A 19,287-nucleotide genomic window follows, 5' to 3' on the forward strand; every position below is an offset into this window, starting at 1 on the left:
CAAGTAGAACCAAACTGAAACTGAAACCTAGGACACAACGCCTTCCAACGTAAACTAGTATACAAATTTTTCCATGCTAGAAACAAGAATAAACGCGTATGATACATCGTGTATTGAAGAAACAATGGCTAGCGTACTCGACTGCGACATCGGCCCTCTCAGCCGTCACGGCATATCTACGCTCCCCACAATTGCCGGTATCTAGATTAATTTCTCTCTAGATTCTAGATTAATTTCTGTGATACATTTCAGTGATCTGCAGATCGTCAAAATTATGCAAACATTTTTTCAAATCACTCCTGCAGCTTCAGTTGGGGTGGAATTATTCAACGTCCACGGGCAATCCTGAAATCGAAATTAAATCTCCGCAGGCTGCAAACCTGAACAGCCGTCGCGGCAGTATTCTGGTCACGCGCCACACAGGTTGAAGCGCGAGCCGGAAGACAAAGAAGGCTGTCTATTCTATGCTGTCTATTTCAAATGGCGGCTTCTTCGCCTCGGGCAGCTCAGCCAACGTCTCTTTCCTACATGTCGGTGAATGTGCCCCGCAAAAAGCCATGGCGGAGCGCTCCGACTGGCATCCTCAAGGCTCCACCGGGCTTCTTCAGCCTACCAAGAAAACCCTCGAAGAAGACCCTGCAGTTCCAGGGGGACCAGCCACAACTACAGCTGCCGCCGCCACCGGACGACCTCGCCCAGCAAGACGAACAGGAAGAAGGGGTACATGATCCGGTGTTAGCCTCTGGACCCTCCACAGCGGAGATCTCGGACGAAGCGAAAGAAGACAAGAGCAGCACCTCATCGTCAACATCAACCGAGGAGAGCTCAGGCGACAAACCTCGCTCAAGGTACACTGCATTGGCCTGGAGGCAAAAAGCAGCGAAAGCAACGCGCATGAATTAGTGCCAGCAGGGTAACGCTGGTGAAGAAATCGAGAGTGAGAAACTGCAACACCACTATTATTGTTCTTTCTACTTTGCTGAAGCAGGCCCACAGCTTACGCACGAGAATATGCTGTCTCGTTACCTTCTTACAACAGAGACATTTGAGCGTCTATGCCTGGTGTCGCGCTTAGAAATTCGTGAGAGGTAAACGTTCAGCATGGCCTCAGGCATGCACCTTGCAATGCTAAAATCGTTTGCTACCGTTACCTTATATGAGGCACTTGAAACAATGAATATGCATGGGGCGCTGCATAAACGGCACATGACTGCACAGTTGTCATTCATGCTTGGCCACAAGAGAATGCTGCAGAGGGATCCTGCCAAGCAGTGGAAGTATCGGATGCTGTAGCTGGGACACCCCTCGTTAGCGGCCAGTGACCATGGGCCGTGCCATCTATTCTTCATGGGCATGTCGCTGGGCAAGGACGGCCGCCTACGGGTCGAGGCAGAGTGTTGCCATCCTGGCCAATGGGCGGAGCTGTTCTAAACACTCGATACAATGGCAGCTTTAATTACTTGGTCGCTAGTAGCGCTACTACAGCGGTCAAGGGCGAACATTTCACATAAAAGGCACACAGGCGGAATGCATAGAATACACGTGTTATATCTAAGAAGAATACGCGGGTTGAACTGTTTGTCGGCTTACATAAGGTGACATGCTGAAGCAATCTGTGCACCAACGTGACCTAGCAACGAGAGTGTAAGGATTCTCTCTCACGATCCGTACCGTACAAGCTTCAAGCGGAGGCATCATATCAGCGGGACTGTAATCAGCCTCATCAGCATGCGCTTGCGCATCAATAGCTTGAGCTTTCAGCAAAAACAACGAATTCTGTTTCATTCAATGTCATTCGAGGAGGAAAGAGTTCCGTTCTGAAGGGGCAAAGAAAATTGGTACTTTTTTCGCACGTGAACCATATGTTTGTAAGTGCAATAAGATTTTAAGAGCGCGGACCATCCTGTACTTTAAATACAAGAGATGGCGCTTCGTAAGGTCCTCGCTCAGCATTGCACGGTTCCCATGTTTCCAGGAGCCGGAAACGGCGGAGCTCGCCGCCGCAAGGACTCCAGGAAAGCAGAAGCAGCAGCTCTGGTGAAGTGGGCAGCGTGGCACCATACTGGATGCCCGAGGAGGTCCAGCACTACTTTCTCAACTACCGTGAGGACAGCGACGGTGTGGACCGCCCGTCCACGAAAGGGGTCTCCTCGGCGCTGCAGTTTATCGGCAGTGAGCAGCCCCCGCTGGACGATGCAGTGGCTGGCTGGAAGGGGTTCGCGAGGCAGCCACACTGGGCGTTCGCCGGGCTCTGCTTCGCCGCTGTTTTCGCCCTCATCTTCGCGGCCATGTCGGCGGACGTCTACGAAAGCCTGGTGCACGAAGCAAGGGGGTACCTGTAGTTTCACCAATCCCCAGGACACGCTATTTAGTCAGTCTAGTATTGCACCATGCGATTGCAGTTTCACCCATGTGCGAACTGTCGATCTGTGTTCCAAAATCTTCATCGTACGAAAGCAAAAACTGCTGTTACACCGCTATATCCTCGTAATTCCGAGCCGAGTGTCGCAGCAAATTTCCTAATGTTATTTCTAACTTTACCTTCTGTTAAGTCCGACTTCATTTTACTTACATTGAATATACTACGACCCTAACAGATCATCAGTTATTTGGTTTTCCGCATTGCATATTGAGCCCAAGTTTATTTCGTCCTCATCATGGTGTTAACTCGAGTTCTTTCTCTATGGAGAGCGAGTTGACGGGCTAGTTGGTATTGCATGGTGTAGGGACAGCGCTAAGAACAGGACAGAAGTCAAACATGGAAGCACAGGGAAGGGCGCTGACTATCAACTGAATCTATTTCGGAGCACAAACATATATAAGGTGGCAGCAAGGGGGTACAATCAGGTATGCGCGGTCACGTGGAAACAGTGAATAGTCACGTCAAATAATGAATTTAGACATCTGAGGCTGAGAAGGACGGACGGGAAGAGGCGATATAACAGACTAAAACCGATAAAAAACTGCACAGTGTAGAGGGCCGTCACGCGAACTAAGATAAAATAGATGAAGGATTAAACAGGATGCAAAAGTATGGCGAAAAAAATTCTAGCCTAGTTTTATTACTCATTGCATTTAGATGTTTCCAGAATTTTTGGGCTGCTTTTCTATCCTTTTTATTTACTTTTGACATCCATTGGGCACACATTCTTCTAGTTTTCTAATTTTCATGCTATCGTCATTCTGCTTGCGGGGTGGCATCCTCTACAAGAAAAACTACAGTCCCACGGACACTCCGTACCTGCTTGTGGTTCCAACGGTGCTTCGAGACGAAGTTCTGCACGCATGCCAGGACGACCTTTCTTCCGGCCACCTATTTCTCGCACGTTGACGCGGATACGGCTGAAGTATTACTGACCCGGCTTGCAACAGTTGCCTAGCACTACGTTAAGTCTTGCGGCGAGCGCCAATGTCCGAAGACACCACCTGTGAAGTCGGCCGGCGTATTGAAGCCCGTTGATCTGCCTCGAATCCCTTTCCACCAGGTCGGCATGAACTTGCTGGGACCATTTCCGACATCATCATTGGGCAACAGGTACATTATAGTTGCCACCGACTACATCATCCGGTACTGTGAGACGAAAGCACTTCCCTGCCGCACCACTGCCGACATTGCGAACTTTTTCACCTTTAACACTGTCCTCCGTCACGGTGCCCCTGCGGTCGTTTTAACTGATAGAGGCACGGCTTTAAATCAGCCCTTGCTAAGGAAGTTATGCGTCCCAGCGGCACCAGTCACCGTCGAACCACTGCCTACCATCCTCAAACAAATGGACTGACTGAGCGACTCAATAAGACAATTGCGGACATGCTTTCCACGTACGTTGACACCGATCATAAGAACTGGGACCAGATCCTGCCTTACATCACGTTCGTATATAACACTGAATTTCAAGAGGCAACGCGCTTCACGCCGTTCCATTTGGTGCACGGCCGCGAAGCCACGAATATATGCTGGACGCACTGTTACTGCCAGATGTTGCACGTCCCTCCGTCGCTGGCGCTGAAGAGTTCGTTCGTGAACGCAGAAGCCGCCCGCCAGCTAGCTAGACAACGAACCCGTACCCAGCAGGAAACCGACGCTCAACGTTACAACCTTCATCACCGGGCGGTGCTTTACCACCCTGACGATCAAGTTAGCGTTTGGACCCCAATTCGTCTGCTGGGTCGCTCCGAAAAACTTCTGCGCCGCTACTTCGGTCCCTACGAGGTACTGCGCAAACTTAGTGACGTTAACTACGAAGTGCTCCCGCAGGAGTCTGTCCGCTCCTCCAGGCGGAAGGCGGCATTCGAAATCGTCCACGTTGCCAGGATGAAACCCTACCACGCCCGCTAGGACTTATTCTGCCAAGTCCGGCGCCACAGACTTAATTCTGGGCTTTCGTGATTCCGCGGCATCGCGGCGATGCCTTTTCCAAGAGGAGGGGCAATGCCACAGAGTTAGCAATTTACTGGCGCCGCCATGCTGTGGGGCAGCACCGGCCGGTCTTCCTTGTCTTCCCCGGCTCGTGCGCTCGTTCGCTGAGTGTCTGCCTGGTTAGTTCTGGTGTGCCCTTCTGCCCTTTCTGCCGGCTTTCGGTGACAGTATTATACAAAATGAGTTAATATAGACCATTACATTATCGATAAACACGATTATTGTGCCTATCGAATGAGCGCGAATGGAATAATATTAAACAAACAACATTGTGCGTTGCAGCATTGACAATGATAGCACAGGGCATCAGTTACCAAATGCAACCCTCGAACTATACAGGTTAGCACTCGACAGCGAAGCATGGTTTTATACCTCTTAGAAAGCAGACATGTTTCCGTATGGATGGATGGATGGATACGGCTGAACCCTTTAAATTGGGCGGTGGTTCAAGCCATCTAGCCGTGACATGAAATTTTACTCTTGTCTTGATTTTAGCCGCCAATCAGATAACCTTCGCTTGGTTACTTCTACCCGCTTAAAATCTACTTTCCCTTTACTGTCTTTAAACCCCAATGCCTTGGAGAAATCAGCCCCGCTGCTTTCCACTGTAGGGTGAAGCCCTTCACAGAAAAGTATAAAGTGTTCAGTCGTTTCTTCCTCCTCTCTGCACGCAACGCACAACATGTCTATCTCGTGGTACCTGACTCTATATGTCTTAGTCCGCAAAACTCCCGCCCTGGCCTCAAACAACAAAGAGCTTCCCCTACAATTATCATACATATTTTCTTTGGAAATTTCCTGCTAAAAATCCTGTATGTTCCTAGTGCTGATTTCGTCAGCATTCCTGTTTTCCACAGAGCGCTCTCTGCTTCTTTAACCCTTTTTTACCGATAATTGCTTATTCGCCCCCCCCCCCCCCCCTACTGCTGTCCAGTTATTTGCTTGTCAATTTTCTAGTTCGCTTTCTCCATTTCGTATCAACATTTCTTATATACAGGTTGGATGGATGGAGGGATACGGCTGAAACCTGTACATCGGGCGGTGGCTCAAGCCACCTAGCCATGTCTTGTGAAATTTTATTCCTGTCTTGCTTTTAGCCACCAATCAGATAACCTTCGCTTGGTTACTTCTAACCTCTTAAAATCCACTTTCCCTTCAATATCCCTAAACCCCAATGCCTTGGGTAAGTCAGCCCCGCTGCTTTCCACTGTAGGGTGAAGCCCTTTACAGAAAAGTATCAAGTGTTCAGCCGTTTCCTCCTCTCCGCACGCAATGCACAAAGTGTCTATCTCCTGGTACCTGACTCTATATGTCTTAGTCCGCAAAACTCCATTCCTGGCCTCAAACAACAAAGAGCTTCCCCTACAATTATCATAGATATTTTCTTTGACAATTTCCTGTTTAAAGGTCCGGTATGTTCCCAGTGCCGATTTCATCAGCATCCCTGTTTTCCACAAAGCTCTCTCTGTTTCTTTAACCTTTTTCTTAACCGATAATTGCTGATTTGTCCCCTTACTGCTGTCCAGATATTTGCTTGTCAATTTTCTAGTTCGCTTTCTCCATTTCGTGTCAACATTCTTTATATACAGGTATCTGAAAACTTTCCTAGCCCACCACATTTCTTCCATCTTTCTCAATCGTTCCTCAAATGCTATCTTACTGCTAACCTCTCTGCTCTCGAAAGACGCCCATCCCATATCACCCTGTACCCCCTGATTTGGTGTATTGCCATGTGCTCCCAAAGCTAACCTCCCTACTCCCCGTTGCTTAATTTCCAGCCTTGCTTGAACATCTGTCCTCATACACAGGACCGCATTACCGAAGGTCAGGCTAGGGACCATCACCCCTTTCCAGATCCCTCTTACCACCTCATACCTATTGTAATTCCACAGTGCCCTATTTTTCATGACAGCTGCATTCCTACTAGCTTTATTCATTACATATTTTTCATGCTCTGTCAGATACTCAGCACTGTTATTTATCCACACCCCAAGATACTTGTACTCATTCACTACTTTTAGCACGAACTCCTGTATTCTATGCTCGCCGCCCTCTTCATTAAATATGACTGCAGATTTTTCCTTATTATACCTGAAGCCTAATCTATCTCCCTCTGTACTGCATATGTCTAACAACTTCTGCAGGTCTTCCTTGTTGTCAGCCATTATCACTATATCGTCCGCGTATATTAGTCCCGGTAATGTCTGTTTAATCAATTCCTCTTGCTTGGAAAAAGATAGGTTGAAGCCCAGTCCGCTCCCCTCTAGCTTGGTCTCCAACCCTTGCAGGTACAACATGAACAACAAAGGGGACAGAAGACATCCTTGTCTAAGCCCCCGATGTATCTCTACAGGCCCTGATACATTTTTTTCCCATTTTATGAGCACTCTGTTACCTCTATATATATCTTTTAAAAGATTAATTACTCCATTTTCCACATCCAATGTGCCCAGTATGTCCCACAAATGCTCCTGAGTAACGTTGTCATAGGCTCCCCTAATATCCAGAAATGCTAGCCATAAGGGCCTATGTTCCTTTTCCGCAATTTCTATACACTGTGTCAATGAAAATAGATTGTCCTCCAACCTCCTTTGTTTCCGGAACCCATTCTGTAGTTCCCCTAACACCCCATCGTTCTCCACCCAAGCCTGCAGTCTATGCTTTATAATTTGCATCGCCACCCTGTAAACCACAGATGTCACTGTTATGGGACGATAGTTACGTCTGCTTTGTCCCCCTTTCCCTTATATATCATGTTCATTCTACTTAATCGCCATTCATCGGGGACTTTCTCATCCACTATCATTTTGTTCACTACCTGTATTAATGTTTGCTTGGATTTTGGTCCTAACTTCTTTATCAACCTAATCGGGATACCATCTGGTTCTGTTGATGTGCCACTAGGAACCTTCTTCTCTGCCCTTTCCCACTCTCCTTGCTCAAGTGAAGCTATTGCTGTAACGGGTCTATCCTCTTTCGATAAATTATGTACCACGTGCTTTGCTGTAAATTTTACCGTCATCCTTTTTCCTATGTGTTTTATTGTTTCATCCCCTTCTAGTCAAATACCCTCATCTGTAACAATAAACCTTTGTTCTAGCCTAGTCTTATTACTCATTGCATTTAGATGTTTCCAGAATTTTTGGGCTGCTTTTCTATCCTTTTTATTTACTTTTGACATCCATTGGACACCCTGTCTTCTAATTTTCTAATTAATCAAATAGGATGCGTCCCTTCTACCCTTTATGAAGGTATCCCATTTTCTGTCTACTTCGGGTTTTGGTTCCCCCCTCTTCTTGGAATATCTGTGTTCCCTGGATGCTTCCTGGCGCTTTTCTATTGCCCTCTTGATCTCCTCATCCCACCAACACTTGGGTTTGCATCTTTTCCCTTTTAGCTTTACTCGCACCTTAGCTAGCTCTAGCTCCAGTAATCGAGTTAATTTGGTATAAGTCCATTCTGTTTCACTATCCTCAAAAATTACTTTCTCGATTTGTTTGGCTGCTGCTTCCAATTGCTTTTCTGAGTAAAAATCCCCCCCCCTGATTGTTCATCTTGCTTCAGTCCTACATTGCTTTTTCTTCTGACGCTCAACTTGATACGCTTGTGGTCACTACCTAGACTTCTGGAACCATCTTCATCTATGCTCATTACCCCTAATCTATTATACATCCTCTGTGACATTAGTGCATAATCTATCGTCGAGTGCAGACTCCCCGCCTTCCATGTTATGAGCCCTTCACACTTCTCGGTGCTGTTGCATACAACTAAATCATTCCTGTCACACATGTCCTGCAGCATGCTTCCTGTCGAATACGTGTACCCATCCAGGTCTTCTATGTGTGCATTCATGTCGCCTAATATAATTATCTCGCCCTGTCCTCCTAGCTCATCAATGTCGCTTGCAATACATTCTAACATTTTCCTGTTTTCCTCTTTGGCATTAACCCCGGTCCACAGGTATACAAAGCCAAGGAGTGTTTGCTTGCCTGCCACTGTTCCTTTTAGCCATAAATGTTCCCTGCATCCCAGTCTAACCCTTTGAAAATTCATACTTTTATGAATGAATGCCCCAATTCCACCCCCCTTTCTGCTGCCCTCTGTTCTATTGCAGTATTCCCATGCGTAGTCTGGGTTACAGGGTGGTTGCTCCATGTCTCTAAGATGTGTTTCCACTAAACCATATACATTAATTCCTCCTGCCTTAACTGTTCTATTTCCTCCATTTCAGTCTATTCCTGCCACCTTGCATGTTAATGAAACCTATATCTGAATTAACTTGGCCCTGGCGCTTGCGTCTCTTTCTTCCCCTATGGTTCCATTGCACGTTTGATCTTAATTCTTCCTTCTGTACACTGGTTCCTTCAGAGCTCTGGGTCCCCCCCAAAAAGCTGTTGCCTGGCGACCTATCCTACTACCCACCTTCTTGCCAGTGGCACCACCGTAGTGGATGCCATCCTGTGCAAAAGCGTGAGGCCTAACCTCGTACACTTCCCTGTTGACCTCCATCACCTCGTATCTTAGTCGTCGACTCAATAGCCTAATTACCCGATTAGCCTCAACGACCCTCCTTTCCGTTTCGCGAGCCTGCCTCTGGACCTCTGGGACTGTGCATATGGTCACATGCACACTCTCAGAGGCCTCTCTAAGCCTACGCATCCCCACCTCCAACTGCGTCTCAAGATTCTGGCTCCTCCCCTGCAGCACATCATTGAGACCAGCATGGATAACGACAAGGTGTTCGCCATCCATGCTGCCCACCACCACCTCCCGGGCTTTGGCCACTGCATCCACCATGCACTTCCCCGACTGAGCCTCCACCTGCACCTGCCTGTCTGCCTTCACTTCCGTCAGAACGCCTCCCTCAACCCTCGCTACATTCGAGTCCCCGACCATCAGAACCCTCCTGCGCCCTAACCGTTCGCTTCCTAACTACATCTGTTGGCCTCCGGATCGCTCTAGCTGACTCTCCTGCCGCTGTACGCTATTGTCGCGAGTTTCCATGCCCGCTTTAACCTCTTTCATCTCGTTCTCATTTCTCTCACTCAATGCTCGCTGCGCTACAGCACTGTAGGATCGACGAGCCTCGTTCCCCACCTGACACTTCTCCGAACTGGGGTGTCCAGCCGGCCGCGACCTGAGCGCTTCAACCTGTTTTTCTAGCTGGGTCCGCTTTTCCCGCTCTTCTTTCATCTCGCCCACAATTCGCTTCAACAGGGCGGCATTATTCTCCTCCTTTTCAATCAAATCGGCGACCTGAGCTTCCAGCTTAATCCGTGCCTCTCTTTCTACCTGCAGGTCCGCATTAAGTCTGCATTAAACCCAGCTTCCCATTCCCCTTTTATCGTACGAACGGCGTCCCCAAACTGCTTACACATCTTACACACAAAGCTAGCCTCATCCGCCTCGGCTAAGCTCCCGAACCCAGTCCTATCTAAATAACACCAACGCTCGCACTCCTGGCACTGTACTAACTCCCCGTCCTCGTCCACCTTAACTTTCCTAGCTTGCCGACCCATCGTCCGGCCGACTACGCCTTGTGAAAGCCCGCCAAAATTCCTATGCCGATAGCCCTCGGCCCTGCGTAACGTAAAAGCCCGCCAAAAATTATTCTCACACACCTCCGCTGGCCTCCCTACCCTTAACTCGGTCTAAAACTACCACCAGAAAGCATGTATACAAGCGCAAATACCAAAAGCACTTAGCTTCGGACGTAGTCGCTGAAGCTCCCAGCCACGTTGCTTCCAGGTTGCGGTGCGGTGCCGGCTTACCACAGCGCCCTCTGGTGCCTGATGCGCTAGTTCGCAAGCCACAGCCATTGCTGTCGCCTCACAGTTCCGACATTTTAAACGTGTTGACGGATGCTGCACGTTTCTAAAGCCTTCACTTTGCTTCCCCCGAACATGCAAAGGGATGACCGGACCCCTCCTGCGAAGGTGGCTGGTGCTGGCGGTTCCGACCACACGGGCACGCAGAATGAGCACCCGGGATCCAAGGCGGCAGCGCGGTCAAAGTGCGATCACTCGGACCAGCACCCAGGCGATGCGACAGGAGGAGAGGCTGTCACGGCAGAGCCTACGCGCCAACACGTGGGCGCCGCTATAGACGGGAATGACGCGCACGACGGTACACCGGTAGGTGACGTTGAGATAGATGGCGGAACGGGAGGCGACGAACCAGGAACCGGCGCAGACTACGACCTCCCACGGCCGATAACTGTGGGCTACGTGGACACGGCGCGGGACGGCTTGGAGGTCGTGCACGCATACACAAGCATCGAGGGCGGCACGCTGCGTAGTCCCGTGAGCATCAAACAAAACAAAAACCTCATTGTCTTTCTCAACTTGAGTTTAGTGTCCGGCTTCACTCCGTTGTGAGTGGCAGCTTGTGATGCCGTAATTTGACGCTGCTGCGAAGCCCTGAGAGCTTATAAAATCCTCATTGTCTTTCTCAGTTTGAGTTTAGTGTCGGGATTCCCTGTGTTGAGCGTTTCATCTTGTGAAACCGTCATTTCTGCGAATCGAAGCTGTAGAAAGCGCTTCAGGAGAATAGACAACGTTAACAAGTCAACATCCTCGCTATTCACCTGAGGGCCCTAATGCGCAAAACGACGCAGATATAAGATGTCCGGCGTCTTCCGCGACAGTCTTCAGGCGATGCATTACTGCCTTGCGTGTGGCTGCCGTGTACGAAATATGACAAAAGAAAAATCCTTAGCTGCGGCGTCAAAGTATACAGGAAGCTTAACAGCTTGTGTTAGTGCCCTTGATGTCAAGAAATAAGGAAGATGATCACAAAGGTGGAAGTAATCACCAGTCCGCACAGTAAAGTCTCGGAAAACGTCCAGTTATTTACCGCATCAATCGGGTATAATGTGTGGAGGCCTAGCAACCACCTTTCGCAGGTACAAAGCAAGGCCTCGTGCGAAACACCGGTGTTCGCCTACTGCTCCAGCCCCCGGATTGAGTTCTACTACAAGCGCGCGAAGAACGCCTGCGTATCCACAACATCGGACGGGGCGGGCGTATGCAACCGAGGCCCAAACAGGTTCTCGTCGAGGCGAAGCTGCCGGCTGCACTGCATCGAGAACGACCAACCGGCCAAGAAGTGCCGCGAGAGAATCGTCTTCGCGGAATGCACCAGGTGTGGAGCGGAAAGCTTCCTCTTTCCTTTCTGCGTCTCTTGCCGCGCACAGACCGGCCAGAAAACCGCCTGTGAAATCTCACTGCACGATTAAGGTATCCGGTAATGCGTTACAGCGCGGGTGTTGTGGGTAATTTCTGCTTCAAAATGTTAAAATTTTGTTGTTTCTTGTGTAAATTGAAGTATTGAAACGCCTGCCACATCTGAATCTTGGCGTGTCACCTGGTGATAGCCATTAGTTACAAAAAAAAAATAACGGGCGCTTACCCCAAGGTGCGTCAAGTGGTTAGCGCAAATTGGTTCGCGAAATCATTAACGCGATAATGGCGCCACGCATAGCGGCACGCCAACTGCCTTTGTCATGGTAGCTTAACAATGAGTGCTTTATGATCTGAAAAATATGGAGCAGCGCCTCGTCTAATAAAATACTGGCTACATCACTCCCATCGCAATTGGACCTTCGGGCATCTGTACTCGCTTACCTGCTCAGATGTAGCGTTACTAATGGGGATTGGTGGATTAATCCATAACGGGAGCTGGTGACGGCTGGCAAATGCTAGAGCTCGTTATAAAGCTTCGTTTCGGAAAGAATACGAATGTGCTCGCCCGTTCCGCTTGGAATGTCTCTAGTGATTGGGTTTTCTTTCCCCTTTACTGCACTTCAGGAGCAGGCACAAAGACTATAGCGAGCTTAAGGAAGGGTAGGCGAACCTGTTTTTTGTGTCCCTTACTCTGTCCGTCGTCCGGTATTTTGCGCTTCCTAGTTTACAACATGCATCACCAACTAGCCCGGCAGCTTGCTCTCCTGAAGGTTTGATTTTTCGAAAAACTGCCCAAATCCACTTTGGGGGTCCCCCAGGGAAAAAACTGTCACAGACAGCTTGACTGGGCCCTGGGGGCCTACAGGCAGCATCACGCAGTGGACTTCACAGCACAATCAAAAAGATATATGAACACGAAGCTCATACCTAGAGCAGATGCAGTATTTACACTTCCTAATAATTATACATACAGCAGATGTCAAAAATGAATATGAACATGAAGCTTATACAAATAGCAAATGCAGTGCTTACACTTCGTGAAGAGTTATAAGGTAATATTACGATATAATGTATTTTATTTCAATACATTAAAACAAAAAGCAAATACACGCTAGCACATTATGATGCAAACAAGAGTTAATCGATTAAAAACCAACCAGTCGCCCGTCGGTCGAGTAGTGGTGTCAGTTCTTATTGGTCAGTGCCATTAATTTGGATCGCAGTAATACTCACTGCCTCATCAAAAAATTTCTTATTTCGTGTCTAAATCTGTTAAGCGGGGCAGTAAAGTCAATGTGGGTTTTTAGTTTATTATAGAGTGATGGTATGCGGTAGTCAAGAGTGGACCGGCCATAATTTGCACGTGTACGCGGCACTGGTTTTAGTTCTTTACGTAAGCTGTAAGCATGCAAGGGAGGGTGTGCATTATTTGGAAGGTTATGTTTATGCATATAGAGAGACAGTTTGTAATCATATAATTTAGTTGCTTTAAGCATATTATGTTTAGTAAACAAGGGATCAGTGGGTAGCTGGCTTGGGTTTCCATAAAAGCTCTCGATAATTCGTAACACCTTTTTTTGCAGTCGCTCCAGTTTATTGTAATTATGGATGGTTGTAACTCCCCAAACTAAAATGCAGTATGACAGACGAGAGTAAAAATTAGCAACATATATCGCTTTTTTGAGCCTCACTGGAAGTAACTCTCTCAGCTTATAGAGACAGTCAACTGCTTCGCTTAATTATATCGCCATCTTGCTAACATGCGTATTCCACGACATGGTTTCTTCGAACCATACGCCTAAAAATTTTTCTGATGTCACACGCTGCGAAGCTGTACCGTGAAAATTTAGAACTAGCTCAGTGTCATAGGCTTTGCTATGTGGCTTGAAAATGATATACTGTCTTTTTAACATTCAAAGTTAATCTATTTTTATGCAACCACTCTTCAAGTTTGATCAAATAACTATTTATGACAGTGTTCAATTGAGTTACGGTTTGTGCGGAGAAAAAATATTTGTGTCATCAGCGTACATGACCAGTTTCGGGGAAAGATGCAAATTGCACATGTCATTGATATACAGAATGAACAACAAAGGTCCCAGGATCGACCCCTGAGGTACACCATGTTTTACCGTTGTAATCGAAGACGTGAGGTCATCAACTTTTACACAATATTTCCTGTCTGAGAGGTAACTTTTGATAAGATCAAGGGCAACGCCACGTATGCCATAATATTGCAGCTTTGAGAGTAATATATTATGGTTTACACAGTCAAATGCTTTCCTGAGGTCAATGAATAAGCCTACAGTGAATTGTTTGTTATCAATTTTTTTTAAGTATTTCATCTTTGATTTGTAAGAAGGCCATTTCAACTGATTTTCCTTTCTGGAAGCCGTACTGCGAATCGCTGATAGCATGGTATTTAGTAAGGAAATTTGTAAGTTGTGCGTTAATAACATTCCCAAAAACCTCAAAAAATAAGGGCAGAACAGATACCGGACGATAGTTTGATATATCGCTGACACTTCCCCCTTTGTGGACCGGGGTTATACGCTTGTTTAAGGCCAGCAGGAAAGATACCAGTTTCAATAATTTGATTGATTTTAAAGGCGAGTGGTATGGCTATGATCGGTGCTACATGTTTAATAGGGACACTGCTCAGGTCATCTGGTCCAGTAGCGACATTCTTTCGAACTCTGGCAATGAAGCTGATGACTTCTTGGGAAGTAACTGGGGAAAATATAGCTGAATTCTCAAGCCTTGGGCGAAGTATTGAAAACGAATTAGCACAGTCTCTGTTGGGAGAAATGTATTCACAGACGTTAGAAAAGAACTCATTCATTGCATCTAACGCCGCTATATCAGTCTTCCCATCAGCAAAAGCTGCAATATTAAGAGGACACTTAATAAGGTTATTGGATAAATTATTGATTTCTTGCCATAGCTTTCTTGGGTTCTTGTATATTTCAGCAAATAGACACTAATAGTAGTATATTTTTGCCTTCCATAAATCGGCATTTGTTACGAAAAGTTGAACAGTATCACGTGTTTGGAGGAAAGCGTGGTACATTTTGTTTTTTACTTTTATTCTCTTATGCAAGGTGGTCGTAATCCAAGGCTTGCGTATTTGTTTCCTTCGGTTAGAATTGTGCAACAAGGAAAAATGTTTCTCATAGCAGGCCTTAAATTTGCTGAGGAGGAGGCGATACGCTTGACTAGGATCGCGTTCGGCGTAGATACTTCCCCAGTGAATATTTTCTATCGCGGTGTAAATTTTCTCGAGCGAAGTAGAGCTTATGTCACGAAAGTAGAGGTATAAGTGACTTTCTGTTTGACAATCGTTGTTGGCAGACATGTAAAAACCGGGAGGTGGTCACTGATATCAAGGGAAAGCACACCTGATAAGCACTGGTCACAAGGTACATTTGTAATGCAGATATCTAAAAGTGGGGCACTGGTATCGGCAACACGGGTGGGCAAGGAAATTGTATTTGAACAGGCGAAAGTTCCAAATATGGTTTCCAGGTGCTCAGAAGATGAATCTTCACCGAGCATATTGATATTCACATCACCCATAACCAAGAAGGATCGTTGCATTGAATGGAGGCTTGACAGCAAGGTCTCCATGAATTCAAAAAATTGGGACTTGTATCCTAACGGTGGCCTATAGACAGCTGCTATAAGAATATTTTTCAACCGTACCACAAGGCACTCAACATTGGGCGTAATGAATGTTAATTCGTTGACAACTTCACATGTAATTGAGGCTTTGATATACATAGCAATTCCACCGCCTCGGTTTGTGGGCCGCACGATGCCGTGAAAAATATAATCTGGTATTGTCGGTGGACTATCAGTTAGAGAAAGCCAGGATTCTGCGAATAATATAGCATCAAATTTATCCGATAAGTAATCGAAGGACATGCGTAGATCGTGCATTTTATTTTTAATGCTTCGAGCATTTAGGTGAAATGTCCTGAAGAAGTGAGACGGTATTTTAAGTGCTTTGTTGAAATTGTCCATTTCATAGTATTTACACTCTGGTGCGGTGGCAACCAGACTCTGGTGTCTGGTTGCCACTGAAATCGAGGAGGCGTTGTGTGTGAGCAGGGGCTTTGTGACCTCGTCCCTCAACGGGTTTGCAGGAAGCATCCCGAGTGCGTTCCTTCTCTGTTCCGCTCTCCGCACGTTTTCGCCTGCGTCCTCACTGCTGTATCCATCACCCCCAGACCCCACCACATATGCCTCGTCCTCGCTTGTGTTTTTGCCACTACCGCGGCTTCTACCATGCCTCGAGCGCGCGCACAGCTACTAATAGCTGATGACGATAATGAATAAAACTATTTCCACCGATTTAGGTGTCCCCTACTTCCCGCAACTGGCAACGCAGGCCTAGGGGACAGGGTCCGGGACCTCCGCGACTAAAGACTGGCGAAGATGCATTGGCTCTTCGCGGCTTCAGTCGCCAGGCGGACAGCTCGGTGCTGGTCGCCGGGGACATCGCTCCGCAGCAGGGCCTCTCAGGCTTCTCTACTTTTAATATTGTCCCCAGCGCCCGATGATCCGGAGCGTTCCCAAATTATGTGACCGGTGGTCCCCCTCGCTCCGCAGGTCTTGCATTTATCGTCTTTCCTGTCGTCTACCTGGGTTCGAAACAAACAGTCGGTGTCTGCAAAATTTTCGGCTTGTAATCGTCGCCAGGTGACGGCCTCTTTTTTGTTTAAGCTTGGAACCGGTGGTGGCACCAGACATCTTCGTGACCTATTGTTCTCGACGATTTCTGAGTATGTTTGCAAACGATCGTCCATCCCCTGGCAGTCGAGCGGCTCTGTCTATGATTATCCGGAATTAGATTGTAGGCATGCGTGACGCCATTGTATCACGCCACGATGACGATGTTGATGGTGATCTGGTGGCTACCCCCTTTGTAACGGTGGCTACCGTCTTTGTGGCCTGGCCGAAAAAAAGTAAAAAGGGAAAAAGAAAGGAGAAACACCCAGCGTGAGAACCACGGTGCACACGCACACTGCTGTACGATGGCGCGCACTCAGATAAGTGGTGCTCTTGGGAGCAGTGACCTCTATGACCTGCAGAGGAAGGCGTGCGTTACATCATGTCACTGCTGTTGTTCAGACGCTCAAAGCTGCTGAAGCTGCCCGCGCACTGCACCACATCACACGGTTAGCCGTCGCTTGGTGGTAGTCATGGGCTCCGGCCTTGGTACGGCGGCTTCGGCCTCCTTGAAGAGCTGGGGTAGGGGGGAAGGGGGGGGGGAAGTTGAGAGCCTGTGGCAAGGTGGTGATGTCGCCGAGGAGCGTGAGCAGCGTATTGCATACGAGCACCAGGTGTTCGTCGTCAACGGCGTTTTCACATACTCGCTACAGAGCTGCTTCAACGTCGGATGAATCGTTGCGGTGCAGATACACCTGTGTGTGCGAGACTTTTGATCGTGCTTCAAAAAAGAGCGTGCTACTAATGTCCTTGTCACTGTCTAGCACTGATACCCGTCTTGTGTTGGCAGTAGCATGAATTTTTCTTGCATCCACTACAGCTAAGCAATGTTTTCCTCTTCCTGGATGCGCCGGCGCTCTTCCGTGGTCAACTCCAGTGCTGAGTCCACACATATCGAGGTACCAAAGTAGTCATATATCTGCCTGCGATGTGGGGGACATGGCGCACCCAATATGTCCGGAGATAGGTGGTTATGTGGTATTCGTCGAGTGAACTTCACTCTGGTCTGACGCCATCCGTGTGGTATGTGGGCATCTTTCAGCGATGTTCGAAAAGGCGCCAACCACCGGAGAAGGGCAAGCGCCCACTCTCGGGAAAATCTATGCGTGCGCAATGACTCTTCCTACGGGCCTTCTCGCTGTGCGATTTCTCTCTGCCCCTTTCCCGTCTGGCCACCCGTTTCGCCAGTGCACGACGAACAAGTGCACGGACTGCGACGGTTGCGCGAAACTTGGGGAAGAAATTTATTACGGTATCGTTATGACCGAGCCTTGAAATGGTCACCAAACAGCTCCCCGGCATGCCCTAAGCTGAGGACAGCGACAGAGGCTCCATAAGTCGGACAATGCGCATTGCTGGCGTGAAACGGACTACCAACTCCGCTTCAAAAGGGGGTAGTGTTTCTCACGGGGTGCATCACATACGTGGGCTCGAAGAGTCGTCAGATTACGCTATGCAGCTAGTGCTGTAAAACCGTCTATTGCTTTGTTAGCGCTTTTTTATTCCCATCCCACCTGACTGGGAACCGGCCAGCAGTAAAGCGATTCCAGTGCTATCTTTTTCCATTTCTGTGCTCGACTCGGATGCCTTGCATGCTTTACGTGAGCCCCATTTTGATTTTTAAGTGACAAAACCTGCGGTCACTGACCGCATAATGTGTGTGTAATTTCACTGAAACCTTATTACGAGCAGGCAAGCCACTGTCATTGACTACATAATGTATTTGTGTTTTCGTTGGTATCTCATTACGGGCAGACAAGACGTCTCTGAGACCTGGTGGTACTACAACAGCAAGCGCTGCCACCGGTGGGCATTTCCGATGGGGCGCTGTCCTACCAACGGTAGCGATGTCTTCACAACCATCAGCGAGTGCTGGCGGCGCTGCGCCAGTCGTGATCAACGTGGCACCAGCAGCCTCAGCACGCACGAGCGACCAGGGGGCCAGAAGCGGGGTCAGAGACACGGCCATCATCGACCTTGCCGCGTGCCGAGGACAGACCACTGCGGCGCCGACAAGCTGCGGTTCGCCTACTTCGCCGACAGCAGAGGGCCCCGCTGCCGGTCGGTGTCCACGGCCAACCAGCTCGGCCACCGGTGCCTGGCGGGCGCCAACCGCTTCCAGACTGCCAGGGCGTGCCGTAGGGCTTGCGTGACACCTGGCGCCGCTGCTTAAGGCCTGCGCCCACCTGTATATATAGCGCCCACCTGTCTGTATAGCGCGTTTTACATTCTTTTTAGGCTGCCCCACCATACTTTTTTGTCTATATAGCGCGCTGAAGCTGTTCGTGTTTCATAATAGCGCGCTGACTTCTGCCTCATACGGAGACAAACGAAGCAACTATGAATGTATCTACTTCAGGATTTTCTGTTACTCGTGCGCGCTATTTTATATTTGTCCTTTTTTGTACAAGCTTGCTAACCTGCGCCACTGCACGTCGTGTTTAAGCTCGTTCTATGATAGCTAGGGACTAGAGAACTCACGCACTTACATGTTGCGTATTGTTATGAGGCTCGACTTATCGGAAGCCCCAGAACTGTTGTGAATCTCAGTTCATCCACTGGTTTAAACAGTTTGGTGTTGCGTCGTAGCGCGTTTTACTTTGCCAAGTCTGAATAGTCGCGAGGAGAAGCAAATTTTCTGCCGCGTTCGTATGGTGGCTTCCACCGTTCTCTTTGTGTAAACGCGGCTGACGTGAAAGCTGCCCGCCCTTTTTTAGCAGCGAGCAGCCGATTTGGTGTGCACGGTGAAAAATCCGAGAGTAAAGATTGGTTGGTCGTGATGTCAGCGACTATTAAATAGAATCTTGGCATAAAGAGCGAATTTCGCCTTGATCTATTTGACCCGCCGCGGTGGCTCAGTGGTTAGCGCGCTCGACTACTGATTCGGAGTTCCCGGGTTCGAACCGGACCGCGGCGGCTGCGTTTTTATGAAGGAAAAACGCTAAGGCGCCCGTG

At 48.2% G+C, this 19,287-nt stretch overlaps 1 protein-coding gene across 1 annotated transcript; it reads left to right on the top strand.

The window, feature by feature from the left end:
• Positions 1 to 472: 472 nt before the first annotated feature.
• Positions 473 to 18,505, top strand: LOC144095318 (uncharacterized). Its single transcript, XM_077629092.1, has 5 exons — positions 473 to 848; positions 1,976 to 2,332; positions 10,329 to 10,719; positions 11,322 to 11,560; positions 18,088 to 18,505. The coding sequence occupies exons 1-5, from the start codon at positions 481 to 483 to the stop codon at positions 18,503 to 18,505; spliced, it is 1,773 nt and encodes a 590-aa protein (XP_077485218.1). The 5' UTR covers positions 473 to 480.
• Positions 18,506 to 19,287: the final 782 nt, after the last annotated feature.

Source organism: Amblyomma americanum, chromosome 6 (genome assembly GCF_052857255.1).
Source record: "Amblyomma americanum isolate KBUSLIRL-KWMA chromosome 6, ASM5285725v1, whole genome shotgun sequence".
Classification (NCBI taxonomy): Eukaryota; Metazoa; Arthropoda; class Arachnida; order Ixodida; family Ixodidae; genus Amblyomma; species Amblyomma americanum.